We start from the raw sequence: 20,045 nt of genomic DNA, 5'->3' as shown, positions 1-20,045 counted from the left end.
AGACAAATGGCATGGTGATGAGACTCATTTTTTAGTACAGATGAGACCTATTCTCCATTACCATGCAGAGGTAATCATTGCTTACTTTTTAGTGTACACACTCAGAGTTTTCTCTGTGCAGAAATGTATTATCCAACCATATTTACATATTTTATAAAAGTGTGCTGATGCTGTATCTGTGGTTCTGCAAACCGTTTGCTTTATTATTTTACAATGTACTGTGAACAACTCTTCCATGCACATGGGTGAAATTCTGTACTCAAAGACAGAGGCGCTGCTGGAAAGGAGAGTGACTCCTAAGCAAAGTGTCAGTCTAAGGTTAAAGCACAGGGCCTGGCAGGGATCTACCAGGGAAAGCAGGGCAACAATATGCTCATCCGAGAAGCCGGCATCGGAGGCCAGAGGCATTAAAGGTATGGGATGTCATGTAAGCCCCTCTGGCCCCTACCTCCGCCCCTCACTCCCCGAACACCCCGTTGGCCCCTGGGGACGAACGCATCCTGAGCATCCCTTTGCATCCAGTGAAAACCACCCATTCTCTGTTTTTTCCTTAGCTCTTCCTGAGCCCTCGACACATCTGCACACTCTCTCATCATCTCCTCACTGCTCAGATGCCTGTCCTGCAAGTCCTCCCGAGAGTTCTTGGGGGAGTCGTCCGTCGTCCCCCTGTCCGTTTTCCTTTTCGCCTTGCGGGGCACGTAATCCTCGGCCGGGCGCTTCTCGGCGGCCCGCGGCTCGCTGGCGGCCGGCTTGGCTTGGGACTCTGGCAGGCCCTCGCCCTGGGGCTCGCCCGCAGCTTCTGACTGGCCCTGCTTGTCTGGCTTGCCCTGGGCTTCCCGCTGTCCCCCATCCTCTCCCTGGCCCTCCGCCTTGCCCTCGCCCGCCGGCTGCCTCCCCGCCGCCACCGGCTTCTCCTCCTCGTCCGACTTCCCTTCTTCAGGCTCTACTTCGTCTTCGGCCTTTCCCTCCTTTTCCAGTTTTCCTTCATTTTCACCGTGGAGTTTTTCCATGGTTTCCTGGCCCTAGGGGATAGGAGTGGAGAGAAGAGGAGACAAAGAAGAGCCATGGGAGCCTGGGGAGCCAAGGTGGGACTGGCGTCCAGACAGTACTTGCACCTTGCTCTTGGGAGTGCCCTAGACTGGCGCTGCCCTCTAAGTGTCCCTTCTGCCCCGCACTCCTTCCACACAGGAGCCGCCCTTGCCCTGGCAGACCAGACACTTTCTCCAAGTCCTGCTCGCTGTGGTGGGGCGGGCAGTGGGGGCCTGAATTCTGGCCGGGCCGTGCCCTGAGCACTCTCCATCCGTCTGAGCCGCTGCTATGCTGTCGCCCTTCCACTGACCTGAAGGGATTCTGGGCAAGTTGCTCCTCCTTTTCTGGCCTCGCAGAGCGCTGGGAACAGCAGACGCGCAGACCTGCAGACAGGCAGGACACACAGAGCAGGGGCTGCGCGCTCAGTGCACTCGCAGGACATCAGGGCCCTTTCATTAATCCCAGACCTCCTCCTCCTCCAACCTTCTTCCCAGCCACCCCGCCCGCAGCCCAGCCGCCATTTCTTTTCAGGCCTTGGGCACCAACCAGCATGCTTTCCAAACTGCGTTTGGGCTTGCGTGTCGCCCTCCCGGGGGGCACCTGCCCTACACTCTTTTTGCCCGGAATTACTTTTTTTTTTTTTTTAACCAGTGCAGAGTATGCAAAGGGGGTGATTTCCAGAATGCGTATACTTTTCACTGTCTCGCTGCGGGGACGCCCCTCCCCCAGCTTGCTCTAAAACGAAAGGAGTGGTGGGGGTTTGACAAGGCAACGAGGACGCCGTGGGGCCCTCCGTCCTCCCTGCTGCTCCCGGCCCCGCGGGTTCCGCGCCCGCTACTCACCGAGCTAGCCAATCCTTCACCCCGCCCCCTTCTGGCTGCTGTGAGATCCCGCCGCCACCCGCTGCCACCCCTGCCGAGGTCTACTGGGAATGTCGCCTCTGCACTGACCTGCGAGGACCCAGGAAAGGCCTGCGCCTCCGCGGGCTCGCAGTAGCTAGGACCGCAGGAAGAGTTGGTTCTACGTGGGTGCCGGGTCTAGGACCGGACTTCGGGGTTGACAGGCACTGGGGCTGGTGCCCACGCCGGCGCCAAGCCGTCACATGAGCACCGCGTCACACAAACTCAACCCCCCCCATTATACCCTCCTCACCTACCCCCCCAGTCCTGGAGGAACTGGGGAGCTGTAGATATTGGAGAGAGAGGGATGGTATGGCGAAAGGGGAGTGGCCTCGCTGAGAAGAGGAGCAGAGGAGCGGAATGCTTCCTGAACCCAGGTGTTTTACCTGGAACATCTCACACCATGCTTGCACAGCATCCCTCTGAGATGCCCATTCTTGTCCAGTATCACAGCTGATCAGAGAGGGAACTCAACTTTGCCGAGGGTGCTGAGCTCCTGAACCCCATGACTACTTGCAAAAACAGTTCCATCTGACTCCGGATCCTACCTGTAGTGCCTGCCAGGAAGCCTAGCAGCCACCTGGAGTGGCAGTGTCCCCAGGGGATCTGTCCTCAGCCTTCCTTCTCCTGGGTTCACGTATTTCTCTCCCTGGATGATCTTATTCTTTGCCCTCTGAACACCAATCAGCATTTCTATGCTATTCCTTCCCCACATGATAGGCCTGTCTTGCCACCTATCTACTGGACATAACTGACTGAGTGTACTAGGGATCTTAAGTTCCTGTATGTCAATCTTATTTCACCAGTTTCTTTTTTGCCATCTTTGTTGGTGTCTCTCCACACTGGAAACTTGCCCTCCAACATTTAACCTGTATTCGTTGAGAGGGAATGCCAGAGCTTCTTATGATATTGGAAGCATTCAAACATGCTTTAATATGAACCTCAGATACAGTTTCATCAGCAGTTTTTTTTTTTTTTTGTACTGGGGAAGGAACCCAGGGACATTCTATCTCTGAGCTACATTCCCAGCCCTATTTTGTAGTCTTTATTTTGAAACAGGGTCTCACTAAGTTGCAGAGGGCCAACTAGTACCAGGATTACACGTGTGGGCCATGCTGCACTCATTATAAGCTTTGATTCACAACAGACTTTTATGATTGATTTCTGCTTTTTCCTTTGCTCTCCATTCCTCTTTTTTCCTTGACAGTTTTTCTTTTACATTTGTGAAACCCAACCCAAAGAATTGGAAAATTGCCAATATTGTAGTCACTACAGTGTAGTGCCATATTTTGTGGTTTTGACAAGATGATTATGTCTGGATTTTGATCTCCTGTTTGGAGTCCACTGAACTTTTTGGATACAAAGATTAATTTATTTGATCATATATGAGTGATTTTATTTATTTTATTTTCTTTTTGGAGGCTTTCTACCTCCGAGCTATACTCCTAGACCTATTTTATACTTTATTTGGAAACAGGGTCTCACTAAGTTGCTGAGAGCTTCACTAAGTAGCTGAGGCTGGCTTCGAACCTGTGCGATCCTCCTGTCTCAGCCTCCCAAGCACCGGGATTACAAGCGTGCACCACCACACCCAGCTTCATATATGAGTAATTTCAAACCCATTATTTTCATTTCCTTCTGCCCCTGCTTGATGGAGGCCCACATGTCTAGGCATCTGTTCATTTGTCCACAATCTTTTTGCTTCCTTCCTCCTCCCAGACTGAATAATATCAAGTGATCTATCGTCATGATCATTGCTTCTTTCTTCTTATCTGCTCACATCTGCGGTTATATCCCCATGGGGAGTTTCATCTTCATCATAGATTTATTTAATGATTCATCTCTATTTCTATCTCTCTGCTGATATTCTAATTTGGTGATATATTTCTCCTCTTTCCTTTTGTCCTTTATCCATTATTTCCTTTGGCTTTTTGAATATTTTTAAGACAACTGATTAAAAATCTTTGTCTAATTATATCAATGCATTGACTTTCTCTTGGATAGTTTCTAATAATTTATTCATTTTCTGTTAATGGGCCTCTGTTTCTTTGTATGCCTCACAAAATTTTGTTGGAATTTTTATATTTTGGTTATAATGTGTTCACTTTGGCAGAGTCTCTCTCTTCCCTGGGTTTTGTTTTTGCTCTTTTTTTGAGGTGCTGGAGATGGAACCCAGGGGCACTCTACCTCCGAGCTCCACCCCCAGTCCTATTTTTTATTCTTTATTTTGAAACAGGGTCTCACTGAGTTGCAGAGGGCCTCACTAAGTAACTGAGGTTGTCTGCTAACTGAAATCCTCCTGTCTCAGCCTTCCAAGTACTGGGATCACAAGAGTGCCCCATCACACCCAGCCCTGTTTGTGCTCTTTATTGTAGGTTACAGACAGGTTTATTTAGGGAAAAACAGAAATACACATTAAAAAATAATGTGGGCCATCCAGAGAGAGAGAGAGAGAGAGAGAGAGAGAGAGAGAGAGAGAGAAGAAGAAGAAGAAGAAGAAGAAGAAGAAGAAGAAGAAGAAGAAGAAAAGAAAGAAAGAAGAGGGGGGGAAAGGGGGAGAGACAATGACATAGAGACAGCTACAGAGAGATGAAAGGAAGAACAGAGAAAAGCCAAGAGGTATAGAGACCAAGTAGCAGAGATGTGTAGAGATATATTGCTCTCTCTCTCTCTCTCTCTCTCTCTCTCTCTCTCTCTCTCTCTCTCCTCTCTCTGTATTACTGGGGACTGAACCCAAGGCCATTCTACCTCTAAGCTACACCTCCAGCCCTATTTTATTTTTTTATATTGAAAAAGGGTCTTGCTAACTTATCTTGCACTGATCTTTTTTTTTTTTGCAAAACAATTGAAAAACATTTATTATACTGAGATGTGTATATCCTTGAACCTGCAGTTCTTCTGTCTCAGTCTTCCCAAATACTGGGGTTCTAAGCATGCACCATAGTGCCCAGGTTGTAAATTCTATCTTCCTTGTCATGTGTAGCCACTTAAATGTGTGTTTTACTAGCTTATTGGTCAGCTTCTGTTCGGGCAGTTACTTTAAATGCCTAGAGCCAAAAAAGTAAAAAATCATTTTTCTATTCTTTGTAGATGAGCTTTGATTTTGGGCATTTAAGAAAATGCTTTTCCTTCTGCTTGTGTGGAACCTGAAGGGTCAGTCCAAAGTGGATACGTGAGGCTGTCCGCGAACCGCGATCCTCTGGTCTCAGCCTCCCGAATGCTGAGGTAACAAGCATGAGCCACCATGCCTGGCTATACTTGACCTTCCTAATTCCATAATATAGGTAAGAAGAGTTTTTTTTTTAAATGTCATTCCCCAACATATATCTATTCTCAAAGTCTTCCTTCCTGAGTGTTGTGCTTTGTCCCCAATCACTGTCTCCAATACCTGGAATGTGTGTGTGTGTGTGTGTGTGTGTGTGTGTGTGTGTGTGTGTGTGTGTTTACTGGAGATTGAACTCAGGGGCATTCTACCTCTGAACTACACACCCAGCCTATTTTATTTTTTATTTTGAAAGAGTCAAGTTGTTCAGTGTCTCACTAAGTTGCTGAAGCTGGCCTCCAACCTATGATCATCCTGTCTCAGCCTCCCAAGTGTCTGGATTACAGGCATGGATCAGCATGCCTTGTGCCAATACCTGACTGCTTTTTCCATATTTTAGAGTCAAATTTTTGCATTCCTTGATTTATGTCCTGTTCCTTCATGTTCAAAGCCACTGATAATGTCGCTTTGTCTCTCTGCTTCCATCATCACATTGTTTTCTTCCTCTTGCTTGTCAAATTCCCTGTCTCCCTCGCATAAGAACATCGATGATTGCAATTAGGGCTGACCCAGAAAATGTAGAGGATAATCTCCCCATCTTAAAATTTTGAGCTTAATCACTCCTTGAGGGTTAATTATGGCACAAATGATAATATTCATAGGTTCCTAATGTTTGGACAAGCATATATTTGGGGGAGCCATTATTGGCTTTTATATTAACTTTTATATTTACCTATTTAATTATTTTATTAGTGATCTTTATTTTTTCACATGGATTCAAGTTACAATTTAATACCTTATAACTTCAGTCTGATGAACTTGTCAGTAGTTTTTATAGCTAAATAAACATTCCTTTAATATTCATTATTATTCTTTGAAAATGTCTTAATTTATACTGAAAATTTTAAGAAGAGTTTTCTGGGTAAGAAATCTTGGTTAACAGTATTTTCTTTTAATACTCTGAAGATGTCATCCCACTGTCTTCTGGTCTCCATTATTTCTGATAAGTCAGATTTGGAACTTTTTATCAAATTTGAATTTTTATTATTCCTTTAAATATATTTCCTTTCTACTTTCTCTTTCTCATCTCCTTATGATATGTTCAATATGTCTGTGTTTGTATGCTTTATGGTATCCCAATATTCTCTAATTTATTTATTTATTTATTATTTAATTATAATTTATTTATCTATTCATTGTTTTTTGTTCCTCAGACTCATAATACTATTTACCTATCTTCACATTCATTGTTATTTCTTCAGCAACCTCAAATTCATTATTGAGCTGCTCTAATGAATTTCCATTCCACAGGATTTTTTATTCATCAAGGAAAGAGTCTCTTCAACAAATGGTACTGGGAAAATTGATACCCACATATAAAACTGAAGTTGGACCTCTACCTTACACCATTTAGAAAAATTAAGTCAAAGTTGATCAAAGACCTTGACGCATACACTATTTCATAGTGAACACTATGAAAATCTTTGAAGAAGCCAGATGTGTTGGCATATGCCTGTAATACTAGTTCTTGGGAGGCTGGGACAGGAGTATCATAGGTTTGAGGCCAGTCTCAGCAATTTAGCGAGACCCTTAGCAACTTAGCAAGACTTTGTTTCAAAAAATAAAATAAAACAGGACTGGGGGTGTGGCTACAAGGTAGAACATCCCTGGGTTCAATCCACAGTACTTCAAAAAAAAATCTTAGAAGAAAAATTGAGGGAAACTTGAGGATATTGAACTTGGCAATAGTTTTTGGATCTGACATAAAAATAGGCAACAAAGGAAAAATAAATTGAACTTCACCAAAATTATTTTTCTCTTTTATCTGAAGTCCCTTTTGTTTCCTATTTTCTCTCTATCTTCTGCATGATAGAAAACATATGATCCTTTACTTTCTGAGAATGCTTGCTCTCACTTAGCATAGTACTCTTTAGTAAGATCCATTGTCCTGCAAATGATACAATTTTGTTTTTCTAGGGGCTGAATAAAATTCCATTATACATATATATATATATGTATACATACATATATATATATATATATATATATATATATATATATATATATACCACATTTTCTTTACCCAGTCATCTGTTGACAGACAGCTAGGTTGGTTACATAATTTGGCTATTAGCAGGAGAGAGACCAGTAGAAAAGTGGAAGAGGTTTGGGGGAAGGAGGAGGGAAAGGAAAAGAAGGATTGAGGAAGGAAACAGTTCAAATAATGTTATATGCATGTCTGAAGGCATCAATACCAATATCACTGACCTGTATGAACAGGGACAAGGAGGGAGTGGAATGGAATATGGGAGGAAATACACTAAGTGCTGCGTGCATATATGCCTGTAACATTTTAAATCTCATTATGATATATACTTACAATGTACCAATAAAAGCATAAAAACAAGTACTTGTGCATCAAAGGACACTAGGCTGGGCACAGTGGTGCATGCTTATAATCCCATTCCTTAGGAGGGTGAGATAGAGGATTCTAGATTTCAGGCCAGCTTTAGCAACTTAGTGAGACCCGGCTTTAAAATAAAAAAATAAAAATCACTGAGGGTGTAATTTGGGAGTAGAAAGACTTTTGGGTGCAATACTCAGGAGAGAGAGAGAGAGAGAGAGAGAGAGAGAGAGAGAGAGAGAGAGAGAGAAAGACCACCAACAAAACAGGATAAAATATTTACAAATATATCTGATAAGGAATTGATATCTGAAATATATATAAAATAAACTCGATGACAACAAAAACACATAAAACAACTTAAAAATCGGCAAAAAATTTAATAAATGGTTCTCCAATGAAGATATACAAATGGCCAACAAACATATAAGATGCTCAACATCACTAATCATTAAGGAAATGCATATCAAAGCCACAATGAGATACCACTACATACTCATTAGCATGGCCATCATCAAAAAATAGTGTTGATGACCCTGCAGAGAAATTGAAGCATCTGCACAATGCTAGTGGATGTGTAACATGGTACATCCACTACGGAAAATATTATGTTTATTCAAAACTTAACAAATATTATCATACATCATGGAAATTAAATTTATGGTATATACATAATAATTAAAAGCATGGATTTTGATATTTATATACCCATGTTTGTAGTAGCATTACTTCTAATAAAGGGTAGAAGCAACCCAAGTGTCTATCAATAGTTATAAACAGTATAAAGAGACATACCTAGAGTGTTGTTCGGGCTGAAAAAGAAATCAATATCTACTATGTGGTACAATATGAATGAACCTTGAAAACATTGTTCTAAGTGAAAGATTCCAGATACTAAAGGGAAAAGACTGTTCCATTCCATCTATATAGTGTATGTAAAATAATCTGGGCAAGGTGGCACACACCTATAATCCCAGTATTTGGCATGCTGAGAGGAGAGGATGGGATCGTAAGGTCAAAGCTAGTCTCAGCAACTTGGTGTGACCCTCAGCAACTTAGCGAGACCCTGTTTAAAAAAAATTTTAAAAATGGCTAGAGGTGTAGCTCAGAGATAGAATGTCACTGGGTTAAATCTCCAGTATTTCAAATAGCTACCCAGAGATAGACAAATCCATATAGACAGAAAATAGAACAGAAGTTTCTAGAGACTATGGGGAAATAAAATTGGGAATGAAGAAAATATCAATTTGGAAATGTTGGAAATTTTCTGGAGAAAGATACACTGTGGTATGATTCCTCAGAATGTCAATGTACTTAGTGCTACTGAATTGTACATATGCAAATGGGTAAAATGTAAATTTTGTAATCTGTATATTTTCTTTAAAAATTCCCCAAATTAACCTCAAACCAATAAAATACCTAGGAATAAATCTAACCAAAGACGTGAAATACCTCTACATTTAAAACTATAAAACATTAAAGAAAGAAATTGAAGAAGACCTTGGAAGATGGAAAGATCTCCCGTGCTCATGGATAGGCAGCATAATTATCATCAAAATGGCCATTCTGCCAAAAGTGATCTACATATTCAATGCAATTCCTATCAAAATACCAACAACATTCTTCATATACCTAGAAAAATCAGTCATGAATTTTATATGGAGAAAGAAAGAACCCAGAATAGCCAAAGCAATTCTCAGCAATAAGAACTATACAGGAGGCATTACAATCCCTGACTTCAAATTATACTACAAAGCAATAGTAGTAAAAACATCATGGTATTGGCACAACAACAGACATACAGATCAATGGAACAGAATAGAAGATACAGAAACAAACCCACACACCTATAGTCAATTGATCTTTAACAAAGGGGCCAAACTCATACGCTGGAGAAAAGACAGGCTTTTCAACATATGGTGCTGGGAGAACTGGCTATCCATTTGTAGAAAGATGGAACTAAATCCTCATCTCTCACCATGCATAGGAATCAACTCAAGATGCATCAAAGACTTAGAAATTAGACCAGAGACTGTGAAGTTATTAGGGGAGGGCGGAGGGCATAGGCTCAACACTCTAACATACAAGCATAGGTAGTAACTTTCTCAACAAGACCTCCAAAGCACAGGAAATTAAAACAAGAATTAACAAGTGGGATGACATCAAACTAAAAAGTTTCTGCTCATCAGGGGAAACAATCAAGAACCTAAAGCAAAAGCCTACAGAATGGGAGAATATCTTTACCAGCCACCATTCTGATAGAGGGCTAATATCCAGAATATACAAAGAGCTCAAAAGACTCTACACTAGTAAAACAAATAACCCAATCAAGAAATGGGCAACTGAATTGAATAGACACTTCACAAAAGCAGAGATACAAATGGCTAATAGGTACATGAAAAGATGTTCAACATCATTAGCCATCAGGGAGATGCAAATCAAAACTATGCTGAGCCAGGCGTGGTGGCGCATGCTTGTAATCCCTGCGCTTGGGAGGCGGAGACAGGAGGATCACGCAGGTTCGAAGCCAGTCTCACTGGCTTAAGAGACCCTGTTTCCAAATAAAAAAATATATATAAAATGGGTCTGGGAGTATATCCCGGAGGTAGAAGGGCTTCCAGGAACCCCAGTTCCACAAAAAAAAAAAAAAAAACTATTCTGAGATTCCATCTAACCCCAATCAGAGTGGCAAGCATAAAAAAGTCAACAACAAATGCTGGCAAAGATGCGGAGAAAGAGGAACTCTTTTACACTGTTGGAGGGAGTGCAAACTAGTACAGCCACTGTGGAGTTCAGTGTGGAGATTCCTTAGAAAACCGGGAGTAGATCCACCATATCATCTGGCTATACCACACCCATGTTCATAGCAGCACAATTTGTAATTGCCAAAATATGGAAACAACCTAAGTCTCCATCAACAGATGAATGGGTTGTATCAACAGATGAATGGATTGCAAAATTATGAAAATACACACAATGGAATTCTACTCAGCAATAAGGAAGAACAAAATCATGTAATTCTCAAGAAGATGGAAAGACCTGGAGAATATTATGTTAATTGAGATCAGCCAAGCACAGAAAAAGAAGGGACATATGTTTTCTCGAATATGCCCAAACTAAGGAGTATTAGGGATATCAGAGGGACTCCAGATAATGGAGGGGAAACCTCAGCAAAGCTAGAAAGGAAGGGTAGGAAAGGAAGAAGGCTGAGGTTGATAAAGAGAGGAGCTACATTTGAATAGGTGCATAAGTGTGAATGTAGCGTGGTCAATCTGGACGCTCATTGTTGGGAGGGCACCAAGCACTTTGTGAATGCATGCCTTTTCCAATATGATCCACATAAAAATTAAAAAATTAAAAAACTATGCAAATTATTTTAAAATGAATACTGTAATGACTTTTAGTACATTCACAATGTTGTGCAACTACATTTCATTTTAGTCCCCAAATATTTCCATCATGCTAAAGCAATATTTCTTTTTTATTTTTTACTGGTGCATTGTAGTCATACATCTTAATGGAGTACAAGATGGTAGAGTCATACATGCACACATCATTCAATTAGCTCTTCCCCACTTCCTATCCCATTCTCTCACTTCTCCCTCCTTCTCATGTTTGGTTTACTGATTGACTCTAATGTGTTTGTAAACATACATCATGTGCATTAGGGAATATTTCTCACAAAAAATCCTTACCTACAAAGCAGTTTCTGTCCTTTACCCACTTACTTAGTCTTTGGAAACTAGCAATCTGTATTATACTTTGTGATAAAGTCTACTAAGACTGCCATAACAAAATACAACACACTGGGTGTCTTAAATAAAAGAAACTTATTTTTTCACAGTTCTGGGGGCTGAATGTCCAAAATTAAGGTGTCCACATAGGATTTGTTTCTTCTGAGGCTGATTTTTTCTGGCTTCTCGATAAATATCTTCTTATTATGTTCTCACATGGCTGTTTTCTCTGTGTAATCATTCTTGGTGTATTTTTCTCTTCTCTTATTTAATTATTAAGATGGCAAACAATTTATATATTTATGGTGTGTAACAGGAATTTTTTAGTACTAGGGATCTAACCCAGGGGCATTTTACTTTCAATCTATACTCTCAGCCCTTTTATTTTTTGTTTTGAAACAGTACCACTAGGTTGCTAAGAGTCTAAGTAACTGAGGTTGGTCTGGAACCTGAAACCCTCCTGTCTCAGCCTCCTAAGTGCTTGAATTACAAACATGCACCCAAAACTCAGCAAGATGTTTTCTTATATGTAGACATTGTGGAAGGCTGAATCAAGCTATTTAACATATTTATGAACTCCAATATTTGTCACTTTTTGACGAAAACACCTAAAGATTTCTCTCTTAGCAACTTGCAAGTATACAATACTGTCATTAACTGTAATCACTAAGGTGTTATATCGGTCTTTTGAATGTATTTTTTCCTGTCTGACTGAAATTTTGTGCCTTTGACCAACATCTCCCAAATCTCTCAAATTTAGCCCCCGGTAGTCACCATTTTACTGTTTCCATGAATTTTACTTTTTTAGATTTCACATATAATTGAGATCATATACTATTTTCTTTTCTCTACCTGACTTATTTCACTTAACATAGTACATTCATCCATATTGTCACAAATGACAAGGTTTTTTATTTTTATGGTTGAATTGTATTCCATTGTATATATGTACCACATTCTCTTTATCAATTCATCCATTAATGGACACTTAGGTTGTTTCCATATCTTGGCTATTGAGAATAATACTTCCGTGAACAAAGGGGTGCAAGTATCTCTTCTACATAGCAATTTCATATCATTTGGATATATACCTGGGAGTGAGATTGCTGAACCATACAGTAGTTCTATTTTAACTTTTTGAGGACTCTTCATGCTGAGTTTCATAATGTCACGACTAATTTACATTTATGCCAACAATATACAAAATAACCTTTTTTCCACATCTTCACTGAGATGGATCTTTTGTCTTTATGCTAATAGCATTTCCTCTTCCTCTTTTTCTTCTTCTTCTTCTTCTTCTTCTTCTTCTTCTTCTTCTTCTTCTCCTCCTCCTCCTCCTCCTCCTCCTCCTCCTCCTCCTCCTCCTCCTCCTCCTCCTCCTCCTCCTTCTTCTTCTTCTTCTTCTTCTTCTTCTTCTTCTTCTTCTTCTTTTTCTTCATTTTTGGTGGTACTGGGGTTCCTGGAAACCCTTCTACCTCTGGGCTACACTCCCAGAGCTATTTTATATTTTTATTTGGAAACAGGGTCTCTTAAGCCAGCAAGGCTGGCATCGAACCTGCGTGATCCTCCTGTCTCCGCCTCCCAAGCGCGGGGATTACAAGCATGTGCCACCACACACAGCTGCTAATAGCATTTGTAACAGGTGTGAGGTGATATCTCATTGGGGTATTAATTTACATTTACTTGATGATTCATGATATTGAACATTTTTTATATATCTTCTTTTGAGAGAGATATATTGGGTTCTTTTCTCATCGTAAAGTATTATTGGTTTTAATGCTATTAGTAATTTAAGTTACTTATGTCTTTGGATATTAACCCTTTACTACACATATTGGAATTATTATCTCCCATTCTGTGAGTTGTCTCTTCACTCTGTTAATTATTTCTTTTTATGTACAGAATCTTATTAAGTTTGATGTAACCCTATTTATCTATTTTTCATTTGTTACCTATAATTTTGAGGTCTCCAAAAAGTCATTGACCAGACCAATGATACTGACTTTGCTCCGACATTCCCTTTTAGTAGTTTTACAGTAGCAAGTCTTATGTTTAAGTCTTTAATCCTTTTGATTTATCTTATGTTTTGTGTATGATGTGAAAAAAGTTCTAATTTACTTATTCTGCACATAGTAATTCACTTTTTCCTAGTATACTTTATTGAGAAGAATGCCCTGTCCCCCTTTTGTATTCTTGGCAGCTTGTCAAAAAATAATTTACTACAAATGTGTAAATTTATTTCTCGTATCTCTATTCTGTATCATCTATGTGTCTATTGTTAGGCCAGTGCCATGCTGTTTTGATTACTACAGCTCTGTTATAGATTTTGAAATCAGGTAGTGTGATGACTTCACCTTTGTTATTTTTATTTAAGATTGCTTTAGCTATGGATTTTAGGATTTTATTTCTATTTTTGCAGAAATAAGTCATTGTTATTTTGATAGGGATTGCCCTGAATGTAGATCATGCTCTATAGCATAAATACATTACTGATATTAACTTTTCCAACCCAAGAATATAGATAGTTTTCTATTAATTTCTGTCTTCTTCAACTATTTTGTGAAAGGGTTACTGTGTGGGGTTTTTTTGTGTGTGTTACTGGGGTTCCTGGAAACCCTTCTACCTCCAGGCTACACTCCAAGACCTATTTTTTTATACTTTTTATTTGGAAACAGAGTCTCGTAAGCCAGAGTGGCTGGCTTCTTCGAACCTGCACGATCCTCTTGCTTCCACCTCCCAAGCATAGGGATTACAAGCATGCGCCACCATGCCTGGCAAGGCTTACTGTTTTAGTATGTAGATCTTCCACCTACTTGGTTAAGTTTATTCCTACGTATTTTATTATTTTTGTCATAACTCTTAATGGGATTATTTTCTGGATTGGCTTTTCAGATAGTTTTGGTGTATATAGAAATGCTACTGGACTGTAGCAAGATGGGGCAGAGTTAATACCCTCTAGTGCTTATCTCCTCTCAGAAATACCAATTTAAAAAGCTATTCATGCACTTAATTGCCTTCAGAAGAGTTAAGGAGACCAGGTATAAGGAAGAGGAGGAGGAGGAAGAGGAGGAGGAGGAGGAGGAGGAGGAGGAGGAGGAGGAGGAGGAGGCACACTGTTAAGATAGAAAGCATGGTGTTGCTTACACCAGCCTTTTCTAGACTCCAAGCCATACAGCATGAAGAGAGAAAGCTCTCCAACTTCTCTCTTGGGGTAAAGAAAGGGAATTAAATTCAGACTTTAGTCTGAAATCCAGTACCAGGCCCATTCCAGTGAACCCCACTACCAGGTAGAGCCTCCCAGCCCCTGTCCTAGGGTGGCTCTCACAGATGGAAACTTGGACCCATGATAGCCAGGGAATCAAGGGACCTTCTCCACCACCCCTCCCTCAACCGCAGGTAGTACAAAGGAAAGATTATATCTGCTAGGGAGTAGGACATGGAAGCACTTGCACTTCCTGTCTAAGTGCCAACTGGCAAAACTCAACACCTAGCACATCCGCAAAGCCTCTGTCTCTAGGTCAGTATCATGGGTAGAGCTCAGGAAACACTTCAGTGCCAGATGGAAACTTGCTGCCTCAGAAGGATAAACTGCTATTCTGGAAAGCACCAACTCTGATTGGCTGAAGAAATTTCAAACAGTGAGTCCTGAATAGCAGCAGGTGAGCAACAACACGCAGACCTGTGGCCTGCCTCTCTGCTGTGCTGGTCTCCAGGAGCTGTAGGCTGTGGATGTGATGTGTTGCAGCACTGGCCACAGTACAACCCACCTCGACAGTCCTCCAACCTCAAGCAATACAACATAGAGAAAATCACTGCTGTGTTGGGGGTGAGGCGAGGAAAATTGTTGAGGAGCCTAGGGCTTTTCTCTCTATGATGAAGCCCAATGCTGAACAGAATCCCAGGGACCTGATAATAGACTAGTGAAGGCAGAAGAGGCACTTGGACCCACCTCAATGCTAGGTGAAGGCTTGCAAAGATAGGTTTATCATTTTAGCAACTCCCCAAGTTGATCTTGAACAATACATCAACTGCAGACTTGTGACAAACTAGGGTGTGGGGTCCTCCTCTAATCCCAAAATAGTGGCAACAGAACAAAAGATTCATGGCAAATCTAGAATAAGGACACCATCTAGTGCTCAAGTAACAGCAGTGACCACAGGACAGAGAAAATAAAAAGATTGCTTAGAATTTCTGGAAGGACAGGCACAAACAAAAACAGCACTAGTCTAGAATAAATATGTATTCCTTCAATGTGCAGATATTGGCATATGCCAATGAGCATCAAGAATTTTGAGGGAACAATGATCTCACCTATTGGGCAAAATAAGGTGTCAGAAACTGATTATAGGCCCCGGGCCGAACTGCGCGTAGCACGCCAAACCCCTGGAGAAACCAGGCCCAGTAAGACGCTGGTTTCTGGGCGGGGGTCGCTCGCAGGGCACACCAGCTGGGGCCCGGGTCGCGGGACTCTGGGCCCCAGGCCGAACTGCGAGTAGCACGCCAGACCCCTGGAGAAACCAGGCCCAGTAAGACGCTGGGTTCTGGGCGGGGGTCGCGCGCAGGGCACACCAGCTGGGGCCCGGGTCGCAGGACTCTGGGCCCCAGGCCGAACTGGGAGTAGCACGCCAGACCCCTGGAGAAACCAGGCCCAGTAAGACGCTGGGTTCTGGGCGGGGGTCGAGCGCAGGGTACGCCAGCTGGGGCCCGGGTCGCGGGACTCTGGGCCCCGGCCGAACTGCGTGTAGCACGCCAGACCCCTGGAGAAACCGGGCCCAGAACAGAAAAAGATAAAGAAAAATATCGGAGAGGAGGTAAGAAAGCCTTATGGATGCCAGGACACTGGAGATGCAGACAAAACTTATCTAAATGCACTGGAACTTATGGAAAAATTCGCCGTGAAAGAGGACTGCTATTTCTCTATATTGTTAAGAATCTCAGACATCACATATAAGGAGAGAGTTTAGCGGAGACCAAGGAGAAATGCGGTGTTGAAAGAGTTCTCCGCGATGGTGGTGGAGACTTGTATTCAGGAGAAGCAATTTTTTGGAGAAATTACACCAAATGTCGAATGCTACCATCACGCATGCTTAGGAACACTGGACAACATTCAGAGTGGAAAAAGAGCCTGGGAAGGATTTGAAACGGTGGAGGCAGTGGCAATGCCAGTGGCCAAAAATCAGGGGAGGAAGAGATCTGATACATTACACCTGGAACCTTTGAAATAATAACCACAGAGACAGTGATCGGAACCTGCTGAGGGGTTAGGCGGGCGCCGGGGCCACTGGCCGACATCGGAACTTGCTGTGAGGCAAGGCCACTACTGAGGCCTCCATGGCCGGGATTGGAACCTGCAGAGGGGTTAGACCGATGCTGGGGCCAGCAAGGGCGGCATTGGAGCCTGCCGTGAGGCAAGGCCGGTACTGGGGCCTCCGAGGCCAGGATAAGAGCCTGCCGAGGGGTTAGGCCGGTGCTGGGGCCAGCGAGGCCGGCATCGGAGCCTGCCTTGAGGCATGACCAGTGCTGGGGCCTCCAAGGCCGGGATCGGAGCCTGCTGAGGGGTTAGGCCGGTGCTGGGGCCAGTGAGGCCGGCATCGGAGCCTGCCTTGAGGCAAGGCCGGTACTGGGGCCTCGAGGCCAGGATAAGAGCCTGCCGAGGGGTTAGGCCGGTGCTGGGGCCAGTGAGGCCGGCATCGGAGCCTGCCTTGAGGCAAGGCCGGTACTGGGGCCTCGAGGCCAGGATAAGAGCCTGCCGAGGGGTTAGGCCGGTGCTGGGGCCAGTGAGGCCGGCATCGGAGCCTGCCGTGAGGCAAGGCCGGTACTGGGGCCTCCGAGGCCAGGATAAGAGTCTGCCGAGTGGTTAGGCCAATGCTGGGGCCAGTGAGGCCGGCATCGGAGCCTGCCTTGAGGCAAGGCCAGTACTGGGGCCTCGAGGCCAGGATAAGAGCCTGCCGAGGGGTTAGGCCGTTGCTGGGGCCAGCGAGGCTGGCATCGGAGCCTGCCTTGAGGCATGACCAGTGCTGGGGCCTCCAAGGCCGGGAATGGAGCCTGCCGAGGGGTTAGACCGGTGCTGGGGCCAGTGAGGACGGCATCGGAGCCTGCCTTGAGGCAAGGCCGGTACTGGGGCCTCCGAGGCCAGGATAAGAGCCTGCCGAGGGGTTAGGCCGGTTCTGGGGCCAGCGAGGCCGGCATTGGAGCCTCCGTGAGGCATGACCAGTGCTGAGGCCTCCGAGGCCGGGATCGGAGCCTGCCGAGGGGTTAGGCCGGTGCTGGGGCCAGCGAGGCCGGCATCGGAGCCTCCGTGAGGCATGACCAGTGCTGAGGCCTCCGAGGCCGGGATAGGAGCCTGCCGAGGGGTTAGGCCGGTGCTGGGGCCAGTGAGGCCGGCATCGGAGCCTGCCTTGAGGCAAGCCGGTACTTGGGCCTCTGAGGCCAGGATAAGAGCCAGCCGAGGGGGTAGGCCGGTGCTGGGGCCAGCGAGGCCGGCATAGGAGCCTCCGTGAGGCATGACCAGTGCTGAGACCTCTGAGGCTGGGATCGGAGCCTGCCGAGGGGTTAGGCCGGTGCTGGGGCCAGTGAGGCCGGCATCGGAGCCTGCCTTGAGGCAAGGCCGGTACTGGGGCGAGGCCAGGATAAGAGCCTGCCGAGGGGTTAGGCCGGTGCTGGGGCCAGTGAGGCCGGCATCGGAGCCTGCCGTAAGGCAAGGCCGGTACTGGGGCCTCCGAGGCCAGGATAAGAGCCTGCCGAGGGGTTAGGCCAGTGCTGGGGCCAGTGAGGCCGGCATCAGAGCCTGCCTTGAGGCAAGGCCGGTACTGGGGCCTCGAGGCCAGGATAAGAGCCAGCCGAGGGGGTAGGCCGGTGCTGGGGCCAGCGAGGCCGGCATTGGAGCCTCCGTGAGGCATGACCAGTGCTGAGGCCTCCGAGGCCGGGATCGGAGCCTGCCGAGGGGTTAGGCCGGTGCTGGGGCCAGTGAGGCCGGCATCGGAGCCTGCCTTGAGGCAAGGCCGGTACTGGGGCCTCGAGGCCAGGATAAGAGCCTGCCGAGGGGTTAGGCCGGTGCTGGGGCCAGTGAAGCCGGCATCGGAGCCTGCCGTGAGGCAAGGCCGGTACTGGGGCCTCCGAGGCCAGGATAAGAGTCTGCCGAGTGGTTAGGCCAATGCTGGGGCCAGTGAGGCCGGCATCGGAGCCTGCCTTGAGGCAAGGCCGGTACTGGGGCCTCGAGGCCAGGATAAGAGCCTGCCGAGGGGTTAGGCCGGTGCTGGGGCCAGTGAGGCTGGCATCGGAGCCTGCCTTGAGGCAAGGCCGGTACTGGGGCCTCCGAGGCCAGGATAAGAGCCTGCCGAGGGGTTAGGCCGGTGCTGGGGCCAGTGAGGCCGGCATCGGAGCCTGCCTTGAGGCATGACCAGTGTTGGGACCTCCGAGGCCGGGATTGGAGCCTGCCGCGGAGTTAGGCTGGTTATGGGGCCAGTGAGGCCGGCATCGGAGCCTGCCTTGAGGCAAGGCCGGTACTGGGGCCTCGAGGCCAGGATAAAGGCCTGCCGAGGGGTTAGGCCGGTGCTGGGGCCAGTGAGGCTGGCATCGGAGCCTGCCTTGAGGCAAGGCCGGTACTGGGGCCTCGAGGCCAGTATAAGGGCCTGCCGAGGGGTTAGGCCGGTGCTGGGGCCAGTGAGGCTGGCATCGGAGCCTGCCTTGAGGCAAGGCCGGTACTGGGGCCTCGAGGCCAGGATAAGAGCCTGCCGAGGGGTTAGGCCGGTGCTGGGGCCAGCGAGGCCGGCATTGGAGCCTGCCGTGAGGCATGACCAGTGCTGGGGCCTCCGAGGCCGGGATCGGAGCCTGCCGCGGGGTTAGGCTGGTTATGGGGCCAGTGAGGCCGGCATCGGAGCCTGCCTTGAGGCAAGGCCGGTACAGGGGCCTCGAGGCCAGGATAAGAGCCTGCCGAGGGGTTAGGCCAGTGCTGGGGCCAGTGAGGCCGGCTTCGGAGCCTGCCTCGAGGCAAGGCCGGTACTGGGGCCTCGAGGCCAGGATAAGAGCCTGCCGAGGGGTTAGGCCGGTGCTGGGGCCAGTGAGGCCGGCATCGGAGCCTGCCTTGAGGCAAGGCCGGTACTGGGGCCTCGAGGCCAGGATAAGAGCCTGCCGAGGGGTTAGGCCGGTGCTGGGGCCAGCGAGGCCGGCATCGGAGCCTGCTGTGAGACATGGCCAGTGCTGGGGCCTCCTAACCCGGGAACGGAACCTCCCGAGGGGTTAGGCCGGTGCTGGGTCCAACGAGGCCGGCATTGGAGCCTGCCGTGAGGCTAGGCCAGTGCTGGGGCCTCCGAGGCCGGGATTGGAATCCTGCCAAGGGGTTAGACCGGTGCAGGGGCCAATGGCCAGCATCGGAGCCTGGGGTGAGGCAAGTTCACTCCTGCAGCCTCCAAGGACGGGACCAAAGCCAGCTTAGGGGTTAGACCGGTGCAGGGGCCAGCGAGACCAGAACTGGGGCCTCCCATGAGGCAAGGCCGCTGCTTGAGCCAGCGAGGTCTGGATCAGTCCACTGAGTAGCCAGGCCACTACTGGGACCATCAAGAGTGGGATCGGTACTTGCAACGCAGCATGCACAGAGAAATATCGCAGAAAATATAAATCAGACACTTCTCTTAATCAGCAATAACTAGGAGGAAAAGGGCAACAGGAAGAGGTTGAGTTATAGAAAGGGCCTTATAGTGAAGCAACTAATGTGACCA

General features: G+C 46.2%; 1 protein-coding gene across 1 annotated transcript; it reads right to left on the bottom strand.

The window, feature by feature from the left end:
- Nucleotides 1–407: 407 nt before the first annotated feature.
- Nucleotides 408–1,010, bottom strand: LOC308279124 (transcription elongation factor A protein-like 3; the record flags this gene model as incomplete). Its single annotated transcript, XM_080719089.1, has 1 exon — nt 408–1,010. The coding sequence occupies one exon, from the start codon at nt 1,008–1,010 to the stop codon at nt 408–410; it is 603 nt and encodes a 200-aa protein (XP_080575215.1).
- Nucleotides 1,011–20,045: the final 19,035 nt, after the last annotated feature.

This window comes from Muscardinus avellanarius, assembly GCF_963383645.1.
Source record: "Muscardinus avellanarius genome assembly, chromosome: X".
NCBI lineage: Eukaryota > Metazoa > Chordata > Mammalia > Rodentia > Gliridae > Muscardinus > Muscardinus avellanarius.
Note: the sequence above shows the minus strand (reverse complement) of the source record. Positions and strands in the feature narration are given on the sequence as shown.